This window comes from Leptopilina boulardi, unplaced genomic scaffold (genome assembly GCF_019393585.1).
Source record: "Leptopilina boulardi isolate dan_hultmark-lab unplaced genomic scaffold, ZJU_Lbou_2.1 LbouV2_310, whole genome shotgun sequence".
In the NCBI taxonomy this organism is placed as follows: Eukaryota; Metazoa; Arthropoda; class Insecta; order Hymenoptera; family Figitidae; genus Leptopilina; species Leptopilina boulardi.
Genome location: NW_026137875.1, coordinates 769,523 through 787,820, shown reverse-complemented (window position 1 = coordinate 787,820; position 18,298 = coordinate 769,523). Strand labels below are relative to the sequence as shown.

The 18,298-nt window shown below is 28.2% G+C and overlaps 2 protein-coding genes across 2 annotated transcripts; one reads left to right on the top strand and one right to left on the bottom strand.

Annotated features, from left to right (window-relative positions):
* The first annotated feature begins 6,487 nt into the window (after window positions 1-6,487).
* On the top strand, window positions 6,488-10,330 carry LOC127283734 (hexamerin-like). Its single transcript, XM_051308792.1, has 6 exons — window positions 6,488-6,643; window positions 6,864-7,204; window positions 7,302-7,595; window positions 7,739-8,711; window positions 8,785-9,204; window positions 9,521-10,330. The coding sequence occupies exons 1-6, from the start codon at window positions 6,568-6,570 to the stop codon at window positions 10,222-10,224; spliced, it is 2,808 nt and encodes a 935-aa protein (XP_051164749.1). The 5' UTR covers window positions 6,488-6,567; the 3' UTR covers window positions 10,225-10,330.
* A 1,112-nt stretch (window positions 10,331-11,442) lies between these two features.
* Window positions 11,443-14,419, bottom strand: LOC127283735 (troponin C). Its single transcript, XM_051308793.1, has 3 exons — window positions 14,263-14,419; window positions 11,881-12,301; window positions 11,443-11,619 (listed from the first exon to the last, which is right to left on the bottom strand). Exons 1-3 carry the CDS (start codon window positions 14,263-14,265, stop codon window positions 11,591-11,593), a joined length of 453 nt encoding a protein of 150 aa, XP_051164750.1. The 5' UTR covers window positions 14,266-14,419; the 3' UTR covers window positions 11,443-11,590.
* Window positions 14,420-18,298: the final 3,879 nt, after the last annotated feature.

Here is an 18,298-nt window from a genome sequence, read left to right as displayed (position 1 = left end):
AAACAATCTATCTATCCTTCTCTAACTCATTCTTCCGATTGCGTTTGCGATTACGATTCCGGTTACGTTTCTATTCTGTTCAGGCCTTCAGATAGAAGACTTAGAGGAATAGTAGATTCACTTATTTCGATTTGCACGGCATATTTGGACAGTTACCAATTAATCCTTATTTTTTTTTTTTAGGCAAATGGCACTGGACCAATCTTTACAATCGTTACCAAGGATACTACTCACAACCCCAATGGCACCACACACTTCGCACTCAACAAAGACAAGGAATGAGACAACTTCCTCAAGGTCAAACATGGGGAGTTCAAGGTCAAGTTCCACAAGGACAAATAATGGGAGTTCAAGGTCAAGGTGTTCAGGGATCACAAACATGGGGCGTTCAAGGTGAACAAGGACAAACATGGAGAGTTCAAGGACCAATTTGGGGAGTTCAAGGTCAAGAGGGAGAAAAATTACGAACTCATAGACAAGGTGGTCAAGGTGAACAATGGGGAACACAAGGACAAGAATGGAGGACAACTGAGGGAATTGAGGGACAACAAGAAATGTTAACAACACAAAAGAGTGCTGATATTGTTGATAAATATTATGATAATCTTCCAATTTCACGTGTGATTGGTGGAGCTATTTCACTTGATGGAAAACCATTTGGATGGCCATTGGATAGGCCAATGGCGCCAAGTGTTTGGAGTGCACCAAATATTTATACACGCGATGTAGTTGTTTACCATCAAGATGTTCCAGTCACGATTGTACCAAAAACATTGAATGTTTAATATATGTTTGACGAGCGACTGATCTTCTCTTATATATATATATATATCTATTTAATCATGATATTTATTGGCTTGTGATTAATTTCATTTCTTGTTTTAATTTTGTATTAGATGTATAACAGATAGGGAATATTGTTTTTTTTTTTGGAAGTAATAATAAATGATTTTTTTTATGAATAATGAATACTGTGTTGAATATTATTTTTCATTGCGAATTATTTAATTATTATTGTTGATTCGACAATATTCTGACGTATGAAGGAAGAAATCAATTAATTCATTTATTTCCATTCGTATCGCAGAATTAATTTATTAAAAACATTTTTTTTTTTTTTTTTTATATTTTTATAAGTATATTGGCAATTTTAATAAAAAGATTTGAGTTTCAAATTATTAAATTAGTATAATTGACAAAATGAACAGAAAAATATGATATATTAACAATAAAAGTAAGGAAGAATAATAATTTATCCTCTGCTAATGAAGAAGAAAATTATGATACTTTACAGAAAAAATTATTTATTTTCTTAGAAAAAAATTTAAAAAAATTGATTTTTTATTATTATTGTTATTACTAGGTATTTATTGGTAAATTAAATTGAATAAACGTAAAAAACTTTTTTATATATTTAAAATTAAATAAAGGATTTTAAAAAATTAGTGTCGATTATAATAAAGAAAAAGCTAATTATTTCTTATATAATTTATATATGAACAAAGTTCGAATAAACATATTTTTTTATTTTATAAATTAAAAAATTGATATGATTGTTATTATTATATAAGAATCTTATAGAAAAGAAGAATAAATAAAGAAATAATTTTGCTCTTTTTTTGCTATTTTTAGCCGCCAAAAATAATTTTTTTTTGCTCAACACCCTTCCAAGATACCAGGATGCCGCTAGCTTGCTGGCAACTCAGTGGTCAACTTAGATAAATTCATTTAATTTAAAATTTCCATTGGACCATATTTTTTTAGTTTTTTTTTTTTTGCTTTCAAATGGCACCACAGTTGATTTTCTAAAATTAAAAATGGCGGATCTAATATGGCAGACTTTTCTTTAAGTCTATCAAATTCTCTTAAAAATTGTTACTCAGGGGTTTTTGGGGTCGTTGAATACGAATCTGATGTCACTTTTCAAAAATTTAAAAAGGAGGAACCAAAATAGAGGATTAATTTTTAAAAACGTCCAGATTTGATAATAAATAGTTACTCGGGGAATTATGGGTTCGCTAATTACGAGGTTTTTTGGGTCGTAATAAGTGACACTCCAAATTCCTGACTAACAAATTTCAAGCAAATCTGTTAAAGAGGAAAAAAACAGCCATTTTTCTTAACAATTCGAAATTAATTTGAATATTTTTGCTTATTTCGATTATTAATTTTAAACTATTTTCTTAAAAACTTAGAACCAATTTGGATTTTTTTGCTTTTCGATTTTCATTTGAATATATTTTCTTAACAACTTAGAAACATTTTGAATTTTTTTTGCTCTTTGTTTTTTTAATGAAAACTATTTTTTTAACAACTTAGAAAAATTTTGGATTTTCTCCTCTTCGGTTTTTAATTTTTAAAGTATTTTCTTAACAACTTAGAAACATTCTGGATTTTTTTGCTCTTCGGTTTATAATTTAAAACTATTTTTTTAACAACTTAGAATCATTTTGAATTTTTGTGCTCTTTGTTTTTTTAATTAAAAATATTTTTTTAACAACTTAGAAACATTTTGAATTTTTTTGCTCCTTGGGTTTTTAATTTTAAACATTTTTTATAATAACTTAGAAATATTTGGATTTTTTTGCTCTTTGTTTTTTAATTTAAAACTATTTTTCTGAAAACTGAAAAACATTGGGATTTTTTTGCTTTTCGTTTTTTTATTTTTAACTATATTTCTAACAACTTAGAAACAATTTAGACTTTTTTGATCTTTGTTTTTTAACTTAAAACTATTTGCATTTTCCGAGCATTTTCCGAGCAGGTGTTAGAGAGATAATTTTTAAATAAAAAAGAGATGGGCAAAAAAAATCCAAAATACATTCAACTTGTTAAAAGAGTAATTTTAATTAAAAAACCGAACAACGAAAACCAAAATACTTTCAAGTTTTTAAAAAAAATAACGAAAAGCAAAAAAATCCAAAATGTTTCTAAGTTGTTAAAAAAATTATTTTAATTAAAAAAACGAAGAGCAAAAAAATTCCAAATGTTTCTTAGTTGTAAGAAAAGTAGTTTTAAATTACAAAGCGAAGAGCAAAAAAATCCTAATTGGTTCTAAGTTTTTAAGAAAATAGTTTAAAATTAAAAACCGAAATAAGCAAAAATATTCAAATTAATTTCGAATTGTTAAGAAAGATGGCGGTTTTTATCCTCTTTAACAGATTTGTTTGAAATTTGTTACACTGAAAGAAATTTCATAGGAAAAAATAACAAAATGCGTATTACATTTTAATATATTCTTTTAGAATTTAGGGAAAAGTGTACTTTTTATTAAAATTCAATATACTTTATATTAAAGTTCCAACTTAAAATCTTTTTTCAAATATTAATAATTATTGTAGAAAGAACGTAAAAAGATTACCAATATTTGAAAATATTATATTAAATTCTCATAGAGTTGTTGCATTATATGGAATGTAGCGTTCTAATATTTGTAAAACTTTATACGAAAAATTCAGAATGTCGGAAGAAAAGGGAAAAAAAGCGGAAACTGTCGGACGTTTCCGTTAATTCTCGGGAGGAAAAGGAGTGAGACTAGGAACAACACATTCACACTTATGATACAGGTTAATACACATACTAATGAACACGCACGTTCATTTCGCTTATACATAGACATTACACGATCGCAACGAAACCTACACTTACAATTCTATACGCATAACGATAAATTTCGCTGGGGGTCGGCATATATCGTTTTCTTATATACTAACTACTGAATATTTTTACCACTTGCGAGAAAGAAGTTTACTTATAATAACTTAATAATAAAAAATAGTTTACTAGTGCCAATGGTGTAATTTTATAGAGGTTACACTGGGTTCATTTTTATTATTAATTGTTTATATAGATTTTTCTTTTTTTTTCAGATTAAAAATTATGATTGTTATAAAAATTTTTATTGCAAATAAAAATTAAATAATTGTAAAGATGACATCAAAAAATAAAAATTAATAAAAATAATAATAAATTTAATAATTAATAATAAATTTATTATTATTAAATAACTTTAATAAAACATTTTTTATAAATTGAAAATAAATTTAAATTAAAAAGAATTTAAAACACTATAAACATTTGAAACACGTGTGTTGACAGTTGATAGGTACGTTCTGCTGGTTAACAACACTTTCGAAAATCGGATCAAGTCGTAGAAGTTCGAGTAGGACACGAAGCCGCAAACAGACAGAACTTCGGTTAAATTCGTAGTCTCTCGGGAAAATCCGTGACTTTTAATATAAAGTTTTACAAAATGTGAAATAAGTATACGGATATATGTTATTTTTCTTACTATTTTGTGAAATTATTTATTATAATATTTTGTATTCTGTGAATTCATAAAGAAAATACTAATTTTTAAAATAAATATACTAATTCTTATTTCTTAAAATAATAGTTACTCTTAAATTCATTATATATTTTCATAAAAACTGTAATAGTAATCAGTATAGGTGCACTTTTTCCCTAAATTGTAACATTTATATTAAACTCTAATATGAGTTTAATACTTAGTAGTATGAATTTTCTTTCAGTGTAGTCATATTAGCCATATTAGATCCGCCATTTTTAATTTTAGAAAATCAACTGTGGTGCCATTTGAAACCAAAAAAAAAAACCAAAAAAATATGGTCCAATGGAAATTTTAAATTAAATGAATTTATCTGAGTTGACCACTGAGTTGCCAGCAAGCTAGCGGCATTCTGGTATCTTGGAAGGGTGTTGAGCAAAAAAAAATTATTTTTTGCGGCTAAAAATAGCAAAAAAAGAGCAAAATTATTTCTTCATTTATTCTTCTTTTCTGTAAGATTCTTATATAATAATAACAATCATATCAATTTTTCAATTTAAAAAATAAAAAAATATGTTTATTCGCACTTTGTTTATATATAAATTATATAAGAAATAATTAGCTTTTTCTTTATTATAATCGACATTAATTTTTTAAAATCCTTTATTTAATTTTAAGTATATAAAAAAATTTTTTACGTTTATTCAATTTAATTTACCAATAAATACCTAGTAATAACAATAATAATAAAAAATCAATTTTTTTGGATACCTAAATAATTTAATTATATTATGTCACACAACTATTATTATAATTATTTTACAATTATTATTACCGGATAAAAAAAGAACAAGTATTTTGAATAATGATAATAATAATAATTATTATTATTTTTAAAATAATAATAAATAAATAATAAATTATTAAATTAAATTATAGTAGTAAAATAAAACTAAAACATAAAACCTCTGAATAAAAGAGAATAAGATGAACAACAGGAAAAAATGAATGCATGATAAAAAATTTTTAATTCGGTTCCAAACACTTTATATATACTGATGCACATCGTATCAGCACCTGTGATAGCTGTATGAACCTTGACAAAGGAAATCAGTTTATATGTCAATAAAATTTTCTCAATATTTGATGATAAACAGCTTTTAGTTACCTAATTACCACACAAAATGCATTATTCATTACTGTAATTAATTTTATCATTTTGATACATGCATTTTTTTGTTATTTTTGTTTGTTTGTTTATTAATAAATGAGTCTTAATGAGTTTATAATTAATTATATCTCATAATGTAACTTTTTTTAACAATAAAAATAAAGCATCGAAATAAACACATAAAGTGATTTATTTTTTTTTCAAAATATTTTATTTAATTTTATTAATTATATATAGAGAAATAAAAAAATTATGATGTCTTAACTAGAAAATAGATTATATACTTTTTAAATGTTTAAAAAAATATCGTATAGTATCGATTTTAATTTAAGTGTAAAAAAATTTTTTATTAATAAATTAAAAGAAGAAAGTTTTTTTTAAAAATTCCAATCTAGAGAGTGAAGTTTTGGAAAAATTGCTGAAATGTATTTGATAACTTTTATACTTTACGGTTTTTGAGGTCGCTAATGACAAATATGAACTTAGTTTTCAAAAATCCTAAATGGCATATCCTAATATGGCAGCTGATTTGAATTTGATGTTGAATATTCAAAATTCAAAATGTCGGATCCAAAATGTCGGACGATTTTTCAAAACTCGATGAGATGTGCTTTAATATATAATATCTTTTTACTATAGAATATTTTTGGGATGTATAATTATTATTAAAATAAATTTGTTTATGGTAAAACTTTTATTTAAATTTATTTAAATTGCGTAGTCTTATTTATAATAAAATAATTATATATTTTTAATAATAATTCTTAAAATATTATTTTTTAATTACATATGGATTGTTACACCTGTTCTGTTTTGACGCACATGTGATTCCTTCAAATATAAAAATTAAATTCCTATTGATCAAAGAAGAATAAAATTTCCATTAAAATCTTATAAACAATTATGTATTTGATCCTTATATTTTTAGTACAATTATCATTGACATTGACGTGTAACATATGACCAGAATTTGAGATGGCCATTGCTAATAATCACCGACAGATTGCAAATGAAGTAAGGGGTCAACAGGTCAGGATGATAGTATTAAAATTTTAGTATAAAAGGTGCCGATGCATCGAGACAAAGCATACTCCACTTGGTATCAACCATGAGGTTCAGTGTAGTATTTTTGGCCCTTCTGGCCCTCGCAGCTGCTGTTCCCCAAGTTCCCCATCCACGTGCCGGTAAGACATTTTCAACTCTTTTTATAATTCTAATTAAACTTTTCATTTTCAAATAAAAATTTTCACTTTATTAAATTTTCAAAATTTTCCCTAATTTTCATTTCCCTTTCAAACACTTTTCTGAATATATTCTATATATAATATTTGACTAATATTTGTGAAAATTCAAATAATTATAAGATTTTAGTTTTGAAATTATAAATAAATTTTTTCTTTTCAGCTGATCAAACTCTCCTTCAAAGACAACAGGATGTCATCTATCTGTTAGAAAACTTAACCGGCGAAATCCCCAATGATCACCTCCGCGGAATTGGACACACCTATGACATTGAAGGAAACCTCCAGGCCTATGAGAATCCCAACTTGGTGAAATATCTCGCTACTGCTGTTCGTACTGGAAATGTTCAGCCAAAGCGTACCGTATTCTCCCCAACTGTGTCTGCTCTCCGCCAGGAAGTCATCCTATTGACAAGAATCTTCCTTGGTGCCAAGGATTACACCACATTCCTCCACACTGCTGCCTGGGCTCGCGTTCACTTGAACGAGGGTCAATTCGTCAAGGTAATTAGAAATTACATTATCCACATAACCAATACATAATCTGTACAAAATCGGTAACATAATTTTACTAATGGAACTCCCTGAACTGTTGAAATAGGCTTTCATCATCGCTGTTCTCCAACGTCATGACACCCAAGGCGTCACCATCCCACCAACCTACGAAATCCTCCCTCACTACTTCTTTGACGCTAGAGTTATCCAAGAAGTCGAGAACATTAAATCCCACGGTGTCAGACACACTACTGGTGGTCAACAGGTCCATTACATTCCAATCAACTACACCTCCCACTTGCCAGCTGGAGAACACCATATTGCCCACTTCACTGAAGATATTGGTCTCAACAACTACTACGAATACTTGCAACATGCTGCCTACATGCTACCTGAACTCGTAAGTTAGGCTTAAATCACTCCCCAACAATGGATATTTCAGTATAATCGGTACCTTCCGAAAAATTAGCATATCCCGATGTTGTTAGAAATAAACAAATTTTAGTTTAGTTTTACAATTAGTTAACCTAATATTTCTTTCAGCTCCACGAACACAAACAAGGATCCGGAGTCTTCGGACACCACAACTACGAGCGTGACGACCAAGTTGGATACGGTGCACGTTGGTACTACCTTCATCAACAACTCTTGGCTCACTACAATCTCGAACGTCTTGGACAAGGTCTTGGCCCAGTTGAAGATTTACACTACCATCACTTAGACATCCCACACAAACCCCATCTCAAGTACATCAATGGTCTTGAATTCTCTGGACGTCCAAGTGGACCAATTGACGTTACCCACATCCGTCACCAACTCTATCAATATGTTCACACTTTGGAAAAGAGAATCTTCGAAGCCATCGACGCTGGACACGTCATCACTCCACATGGAGAATTCCTCTCTCTCTACCAACCACAGGGATACAACATTCTTGGTGACCTCATCCAAGGAACCGGCAGGAGCATCAATCCAAGATACTACGGCAGTTTCGTCGAAGCATCCAAGGTCCTTCTTGGAGGAACTCCACAATTCGATAACATTTGGGAATACACACCATCATCATTGGAAATCTCCTCCACCACTGTTCGTGATCCAGCTTTCTACAATCTCTTGAGACACATCATTGGAATCTTCCGTCACTATCAAGAATCTCTCCCAGCCTACCAATACAATGACGTCGTCTTACCAGGAGTCCAAGTACAGAAAGTTGATTTCAGCCATTTGATCACATACTTCCAGGACTATATTGTCAATCTCAACAACGCTGGAGTTGAAGGTGTCTACGAGAAGGAACAAAAGGAACACCAGAAAGGAACTTTGGACATCAAGGGTCTTTTGAAGAGACTCGATCATCAACCATACGAATACCAAATCTACGTTCAGAGTCAAAAACCCGTTCCCCACGCTGTTGTTCGTGTCTACCTTGGACCCAAATTCGACCACGAGGGATCACCAATTGACATCAATACCCACAGACATCACTTTGTTGAATTGGACCAATTCGTCTACGATCGTAATTATTTTCTATTATTTTTCTCAATATCTCCTCTAAATATTTTTTTTCTAAAACTAATTTAAATTTTCAGTCGTTGAGGGACAAAACGTCATCACCAGAAACTCCCACCAATCCTCCATCCACAGCACTGATGTTCCATCAGTTGATGAGATCCTTCATCATGTTGAAAATGCCGCTCATGCCCAAAGCCCACACTACTTGATTGAACCACAACAAGTTTATGGATTCCCAGCCAGGCTCGCTTTACCCAAGGGTACATACGGTGGTTTCCCACTTCAAGTATTCGTTGTCGTCTCTGCTGGAGCTCATCAACATCACTATGGACCAATCATTCCTGACCATGTCAACTCATATCACAGCCACTCCTATCAACCCGTCAGCGTTGGCGAATACGAACAAATCACTCAACAACCCGCCAAGACCGGAGAAGGTTACACCATGGTCGAAGTTGTTCCTGATGTAGAGGAATTAGGCACTGGCATCAACCAAGGTTAGTTTCAATTGAATAACCTTCACTGATATTTTAGAATATTGTACTGACGTCCTAGGGATATCCGGTACCATCCGGAAATTAGGATGTTCTAATTTCCAGGAACCGTTAGATATCTGGATACTGTTAGGGATGTTAGTCTGATCCCAATGGTTTAGGTTGTTTATAGCAAAAATCCAGTACCTTTCAGAAATTAGGATACCCTAATTTCCAGAAGCTGAATATTTGTATGCTGTTAGGAATATTAGCTTGATCACAATGGTTTTAGTTTGTAATTAATCAATAGCCATAAAGTTAATGTAAAATTATTCCTCAGGCAAATGGCACTGGACCCAATTGTACAACAAATACCACGGATACTACCAACAACCACAATGGCATCATCAACACGTTGAACATCATCAACGCCAATACCCAACTGTTGGAGGAGGCTATCACTATGGACAACAAGGAGCTCGCGTAGAACATCAACAACAACAACAAGGACAAGTTCACCACGGAGTTGGACAAACAGGACAAACCGGTTATGAAGGTGGCAAATATCAAAGCATCTACCAAACTCACTTACACAGCGGAAGCGGTGTTGGACACGAGGGACAAGGTTACCCACAAGGACAGACATACACCCATGGACAGACATACGCTCAAGGTTATGGATATGGACATGGTCACACCTATGGACAAGGACACACCTTTGGACAAGGACAAACATACCAACACGGTCAAGGACATGGACACGGATTCTATGGTGGTGCTTATCCAACAGGAATCTGGGGATACGTCTCTGGAATCACTGGCCAGGAACCCCATGACGAATTCCTCCAGAAATATCATCATGGACATCACATCTCTGAAGTGATCGGTGGTGCCATCTCTCTTGATGGAAGACCATTGGGATGGCCATTCGATAGACAATTGGGAGTCAGCGTTTGGCATGCACCCAACATTCATGTGACTGACGTCTTCGTCTATCATCATGATGTTCCAGTTTCCCACGTTGTCGAGGGCCATCATCATTAAAATTGTTTAGGGATTTTAAAAGAAAATATCAATTTTTAATTGTAATCTTGATTGTAAATTAGTTATTTTTTCTGACATGGTATAAATAAATTGCTGTTAAATATAATTCTGTTGTTTCAATATTTTACTTTTCCTCATTTTTTGCACTAGTGGAAAAATTTCTCAGTCACAAACAAATTATTATTATAAAATTAAATAGTTATAAATAAATTAAAATCAATTCTTTTTTTTGTTTTTAAGAGCGTTTATACTTGGGAATGGAGACCTCAAAAAAAAAAAAAAATTTATTTTACATTTAAAAAATTAATATACTTCAGCGGATATTAATAATAACAATGACATTTCAAATGATTTTCTTGAACCATTATTTAAATTGAAGAGGATTTAGAATTTTTGGCATTAAGGTCTTTGAAATAATAAGAACAAAAAAATGTTTTTGTTTATTATTTCAAGGACCCTAATGCCAAAAATTCTAAACCATCTTCAATTTAATAATAACACAGGTCTACAAGGAGTTTCTTTTTGTTGAGATATCAGAGTGGTTTCCAATGTATTTTTATGTACTGAACACGTACAACCCGGGATTCCAAAATTGCGTATATCATGTCAGGATTTTAAGTACAATGGGGTTAAAGTCTCCAAAAACCGTGTTTTTGAGGGTTTTTTATATTTTTTTTCTTCTTAACCTGACGTGATAGAGACTTTTATATATAGATTTACATTAAAGCTCATATCTTACACTAAAAGACTAATATGAGCAAGATAAAAAAAAATTGAAATTTTGAAAAAAAATTAGGTTTAAGTCACCCAAAAAGTTTATTGGAATCTTGACGAACACTTTTTTCAAAATTTTGTATTCTTTTTGATTTTTTATTGAAATTTATACATTTACATGGTAAAGACCATAAAAAAAACATCCAAAATTGAAGGTTAAAATTTTTTTTAAAAATTAAAAATTACGAAAAAATTGTTTCTTCATGTTGGGACTCGGCTAAAAAATTTTGTAATAGAAAGTTGCTGTTTTTATAAAAAAAAAATAATAATTTGAAATAGGGGCATTGGGGGTCAAAAATTTAAAAATAAGGAAAAATTTTGAAAAAAATGTTTTCTTTTTAAAACTTATTTTGGCATTGAAAAGTACATAAAAATTTTTTTTAAAGTGAAAAAAGGAAGAATCCTTCTTCACGCAAAAGTAAAAGAGAAAAACATACACTCAAGTTTTTTTTTTTAACAAATAATTTATTAACAAATCTAAAGTTTTAGGTGCTTGAGGTGTTAGAAATAAAACATCGAAAAATGATGCAAGTCTTTCGATTTTCGCAAAAATTCTTAAAAACTTTCTGTTGATGATATAAGATAGATAGTCTCATTCTCCAGTCATCATCTCCATGAATTCTAAAAGAGAAGTAAATATTATATTACCTATATTATGTTAATAAAATTTTTAATAAAAAAGTTAGGTATAATCTTTTTTTTTTATATCTGAGGTAAAGAATTTTTTTCTGTATCAAAATAAATAAGAACCCAATCGAATCTTCTTCAAATAAAGAGTATTTTTCTCAACTTAACATACTAGAATAAAATTTAACTAATAGAAAAAAAATTGGTCAAATATTAGTAAAGAAATAAAAAATAAAATGCTTTACTAATACTAACCATCAAAATCAACAGTTCCAGAACCATCAGTATCAATTTCAGCGATAATTCCATCAAGATCCGAACTTGTAAGTTTATCATCGAGGGCAGCTAGAATTTCTTTAAGAGTGGCAGTTGTAATGTAACCATTTCCTTCTCTGTCATAAAGACGAAAAGCTTCTTTAAGTTCCTCTTGCATTGCTTCAGCGTCTTCTTCTTCAAGGAATCGACCAGCGATCCTGCAGAATCCATCGAAATTCACTTTTCCCGTACGATCAGGATCATTCTCTTCGATTATTGTATTTAATTCGGAATCGTCAAACAATTGACCCATGGTATTCAAAATTGTTGAGATCTTTAAGGTGTCAATGAAACCACTCTTTGTTGTGTCAAACATTTGAAATGCTTTACGCATCACAGCCATTTTTTGTTCGTCTTCTTCCTTTGAAAAGAAAAATTTTTTTCTTCTCAAATCAAAAATCATATTTATTCCATTTCTTCTTGATGTATAATAAAAAAATGTTTTAAAGGACAAACGGAATGGACATTCAAATAAAAAAATTGGACTATAATTTTATATTTTGTTGCTATTATGTTAAAAAGTAAAGTTATAATTAAATTGTAAATACCTTCTCATATGATAATACACTGTAAAAAAAAGGAGTTGAATTTTAACTCCACAGGGGATGCTATAAAAGTCCCACACATTGGGGAGTTAAAGCAAAGGGAGTTCAGATTAGGGAGTTCAACTTTAACTCCTTACACGAGTTGGAGAATATGATCCAATGATAAAATAACTAAAAAGGGAGTTGATACTGAACTCCCTAACTTAAACTCCCTTCCACTCTTGGTTAACTCCTTTTTCGAGTTAATTTTTAACTTGAAAAATCGAACTCCCAACTCCTAGTGCTGTTAACTCCCTAAATTTTTTACAGTGTAAGAATGTAAAATTGTTTATGCAAATAATTTTATTTTTACCACTTTAAAAAATTAAAATTTATTTCTTATTTTCAATTATTTTTAAACTTTATCCAATGCAACTTTTAATGGTTCAAAAATGTCAAAAATAAAATTAATTTCACTTTCATTGAAACACTTTTTAATTATAAATTACTTTTTAACCAATTTTTGACCGAAAAACTTTATAAGATTATATTTTATGTGATTATATAATATTATACTTGATTTTTCAATAACATGTAATTCAATAATATTTTACGATTTTTTTTCAAAATATTCGAAAATTTGTTTGACAAAATCAATGCAGGATTGTATGAAAATATAAAAAATCTATGCAATTAAATTAGGGTCAGTTGGGGTAAATGGGGGACAAAAACGCTATTTTTTACAAATCACGTATAAGTTTCTTCCTTTAAAAGGTAATATTTGCGGGTTTATATTTTTTTAAGTTGTTATTTACGTTCCCAGGATTAATTTTATGCATCAGAAAAAAATTTAAATAAGCTTTAAATGCATGAAACTGACTGTCCCCATTTACCCCAAAATTTAGAAAATTTCATAAAATTTGGGGTAAATGGGGACAGCATAGTTTCTAAGAAAGTTTTAAGAAAAAAGTTTCCTTAAGAGCATTTGAACCTTCGTGACGTCACAAATCATGGCGCATTTTCTAATAATTTAATATTTTGAGATTTAGGCCAAAATAAGGCGACTCAAAATTATGAAGAAAATTGTGATCGGTCATAAGATAAAAGTTCGGTCAAATGTAGTTTCGGTGAAATAAAAAGTCTCTCACTTAAAAATTCCGCTAAGTAGAATTTCTGGAAAATTTTGTTTAATAAAAATTAGGTTGAATAGAAAATTTTTTGAATAAAAATTTTTTTTAAATAATAATTTTGTTTATTAGAAATTTTCTTAACTGATAATTCAGTTAATGAAAATACTGTTAAGTGAATATTCGGATAAATATAGAAATTTGATAAAAGAATAATTTTGATAAATAAAAATTATTTTTTATTAAAAGTTTTGCTAAACATAAATATGCTTCATAAAAGTTCAATTAAATTAGAATTTAGTTAAATAGAAATTTTTCAATATAAAAATTCAGCTCATTGCAAAATCCACTTTTTTAAAATTCTGTTAAATAAAAATTCAATAATATTTAATTCGTCACCACAATATTTTTTCGACAGATCAAATGAGGGGAATATGCGTCCCGAAAAATGCATGATTTTCATATATATGCGTTAATTTAATCACTTGATCACTTTTGTTTTTCACTTTTCACATAAAACACATTAATAATTTTGTGAAATTTTATTGAATTGCATATTTTTCACATTATTTTTTGTGATTTGTTTTATTTTTGAATTATTTCAATTATATAATTTGAAATTTCGATGATATATATTAAGAGGAGCTAGCCGCGATTTCCTGGTGGCTTACCATGATGACAGATGATTCGTACGACGGACAGTAAACACCTGAGGAGCTCAATGCTCTTCACTTTTGTATAAAGACACCTCGTGGACCAGTAAAGCAGCTAGAAAACGTGTCGCGCAAAAATAGAGCATCATGAGACGAAAAATGAAATATGTTATAAGTGCCACATGCACACCGGTTTGTGGTGGATGGCAAAGAAAACCTTGTCATTCCATGAAAACTGTTGCATATTCTGAAGATTTATCACCAGCCATGGCAATGAATAAAGCGCACACACAACAGTTTCAAATCTCGATATTCTTTTAAATTATCGTATATTTTAGACTTTCAGCTTGTGGGTTATATGTTATGTCATTTTCGTATAAATAAATATATATAAAATTATTTTTATTTTAATAAAATATATTATTTTAAAGTCATAAAATTATTTTTTAATAAAAAGATATATTAGATAGGCGTAATGACCTTAAATTATACACGCAGAGAAATTCGATTTCAAATATTATGGGCTTCAGTACGAGGAATTTAAATCTCATTCCTAAAGTAGTCTACCTATGGGATGCATGATTATGTTCTAAAAATCATTAGATACAATTTTCATTTTATGGAATTTCATTTGTTATAATTATTTTTGTGTCGAATTTTTATTTGTCCTATAATTAGTATTTTGTAGATTTTTCATCAAAACGATTTTCTATCCCAAATAGCACGTAAACTTGTAGCAACCTTACACTGCAATCTTTCGATAAGCTTACCATGCAAGCTTGGATCAGGTGGGACATTTGAAGCTTGCCGCAAGGTTGCTTCAAGCTTACGTGCTATCTGGGATATCAGAGAATTTTTATTTGTCAGAATTTTTATTTACTCGAATTTTCATTTAACATAATAGACATTTTAAAGAATTTTTATTCGGTAGAATTTCATTGCATAGAATTTTCTTTTAGAAGAATTTTTCATTATTATTTGTTATAATTTCCATATAACCGATTTTTCATACTACAGAATTTTTACTTAACCGAAAAATCATTTAACAGAATTTCTAATTGATAAAATTTTCATTATTTGTCCGAAATTAGAAATGTCCGAACAAACAATCGACAGAAACATTCGGCGCGATTTTTAAAATCAACAAATCAAAAACTATCCATAAAATTGTGATTGGTTGATTTTAAAAATCGCGCCGAAATCTTCCTGTTGATTGTTTGTTCGGACATTTCCAATTTCGGACAAATGAAAATTCTATCAATTAGAAATTCTGTTAAATGATTTTTCGGTTAAGTAAAAATTCTATAGTATGAAAAATCGGTTATATGGAAATTATATCAAATAATAATTCGAACAAATGAAAATTCTTCTAAAAGAAGAAATTCTACAATGAAATTCTACAGAATAAAATAAAAAAAAAAAAATTTTCGGTTATATAAAAATTCTGTAATATAGAAAATCGTTTTGATGAAAATTCTACAAAATACTAATTTGAAGAAATAAAAATTCGGCTCAAAAATAATTATGTATGACAAATGAAATTTCATAAAAATGAAAATTCTAACTAATGATTTTTAGAACATAATCATGCGTTCCGAAAATTTTGTTATTTTTTTTTTTAAACAAGAAATCAAAAAATATCTTTTAAAAGTAGGTTTCTTGGATGCGTTTCTAATTTCATTCGGTAATTTGTTCGAGAGTCGAGCGCCTCTGATAATAAATGACTTTTGCATCTTGCAAGTTCTATGTATTGGTAGATTTTTTATTAACAAAAAAAAAATTGAAAATAAAAAAAAAATCCAATTATTTTGAAAATTTTTTTCGAAAAATCATTTTTGGAATTTTTTAAATCTGCTTTTAATCTTTTAATATTTTAAATAACAATAAATTTACTCAAATTTAATACCAATTTAAAAAAAATTATTTATTTAAAGAAAATAAAAAGTCTTCGAGGATATTGAAAATTATGATAAAAAAGTTTAATTGTATATTTACAATCAAACAATTAAACTTGTATTTGTAATAATATAATTTTCTTTAATTTAATACTATTATATATTTTAATTTGTCGATTATTATCTTATCTACGAAATAATGAGGCAGTTAAGAAGAGTAATTAAAATCAAGATATATTGCATCAGATAAGTTAAAGTAGTGAGAAAATGAATAAATTAAGTCATGACATGATTAATTCAATTAAAATTACTTATTTTAATGCATAGGCTAAATTTATGGTATCGTACAAGATATTTTTGTAAATTTTCTTCAAAATTTTTTTCATATTATTAATTTACAAAAGATAAAAAAAATTATTATTATTAAAAAAATTTTTTTTCATTTGACTTAAAAAAAGCTCCATTTCTAAAGACGTATTAGACTTTAGAAAGACTTTTTTGCTGATAGCAAAAGTGGGTTACAATTTGAATGCGAGCAAAATTGGGATAAAAATATTGCGAGCAAAAATGGGTTAAAATATTTTAATTAATTAATCTATTTAGTAGAAATATTTATAATTTTATATAGCAATTTCAGTTTTAGAATATTTATTTAAATAATAATTGTAAAAGAAAAGTCATTAATAATCTCTTCCAAATAGATAAATTAATCAAAATATTTTACTCCGTTTTTGCTCGCAAGGCTTTTAAACCACTTTTACTCATTTATTCAAATTATAACCCATTTTTGCTATCAGCCCCTCTTTTGTATAGTAAATAATTAATTTTTAATTCATATTAATTTTTGTTCTAATTTAGTCAGATGGAGAAAATAAATAAGCAATGGTAAATTGAATTCTTGGCTCCGACATTTCTTCATATTTAATTGTTTCGTAATGCCAAGAAGTGGAACAAAATTTGATAAGTCATCATATTATTTCGTTGATAAAGATGAATTAATTTCATGCAACATTTTATAAACATGATTATATATATTTCAATATATTCTATACAATAAAAATTCCATACTTATTTTTAGAAAAATATTTTGTTTATAATCAACACTGCAATTAAATTAGTTATTTAATTGTAATTGAATTAATTAATTATTATAATTAATAATTTTAATTGATTGAATTAATTAATTATAATTAGATAATTAATTGTAACTTAATTAATTCATTTGCATATAATTTAATTAATTGTGAAATTGTAAATCATAATCTTGTAGGTCTTAATTAGTCTTATAACTTAATATTATAATGTCCGATTCCAGATGAGATTTTCACTTTTTCGGAGTAGGTTAACAAATTGCAATGAAACTTTGGAATTTTGTTATACATATAGTTCGACTAATTTTTAACGTAAATTGCAGCTTAAAATATTTGTTAGTTTACGAGATTTGCAATAATAACAAAAAATTTTAAACTGATATATCTTCCGTTATATTAATTGGATTAAATTCTACCTTTTTTTAAAATATCAAGGAACATGAGAGGAATAATAATCTCATTTAGAACAATTTTTTATAATTTTACAACTAAAAAAATTATTAAATAATAATTTGAATAAATTTTGTGCGCCAATCTAAAATTCATTTACTCAAACGTTAAAATGATTTTTAATGTATTTTCTTTAATGTTCCAAAGGAATCGAAGAACAGCGGTCAGTTTAACTTATTCAATTTTAATAAGTTCCGAGTATAAACAATTGCAATTTCTGCTGACTGGCTAAAAAAAAACACATAAGAAATAGAAAATTTAATCAAAAATAATTAATTTTAAAATTTTAACGTTCGATTTGCCATTTAAAATTTTAAAAAACTAACTTCAAATTTGTATACTCATCAATTCCAAAAACAGTGAAAATAGTAACTTGAAAATTGATAAATTCCTTGTATTCTTGGAATGATGAATTTTGGCCACTTATTATTATTATTATTATTATTATTTAGCCTATCAGTTTATAGGTTAAAATTTATTTTTAGAAATATGTTTCTTCTTTTTCTTCATCATCTATATAACTTTAATTTTTCATCTGTGAATGATTCTTTTTTTAGTACCGTTGAAAATTCGTATTACAACTTGTACCAAATAAACATTTCAAATAATAGTATAAAA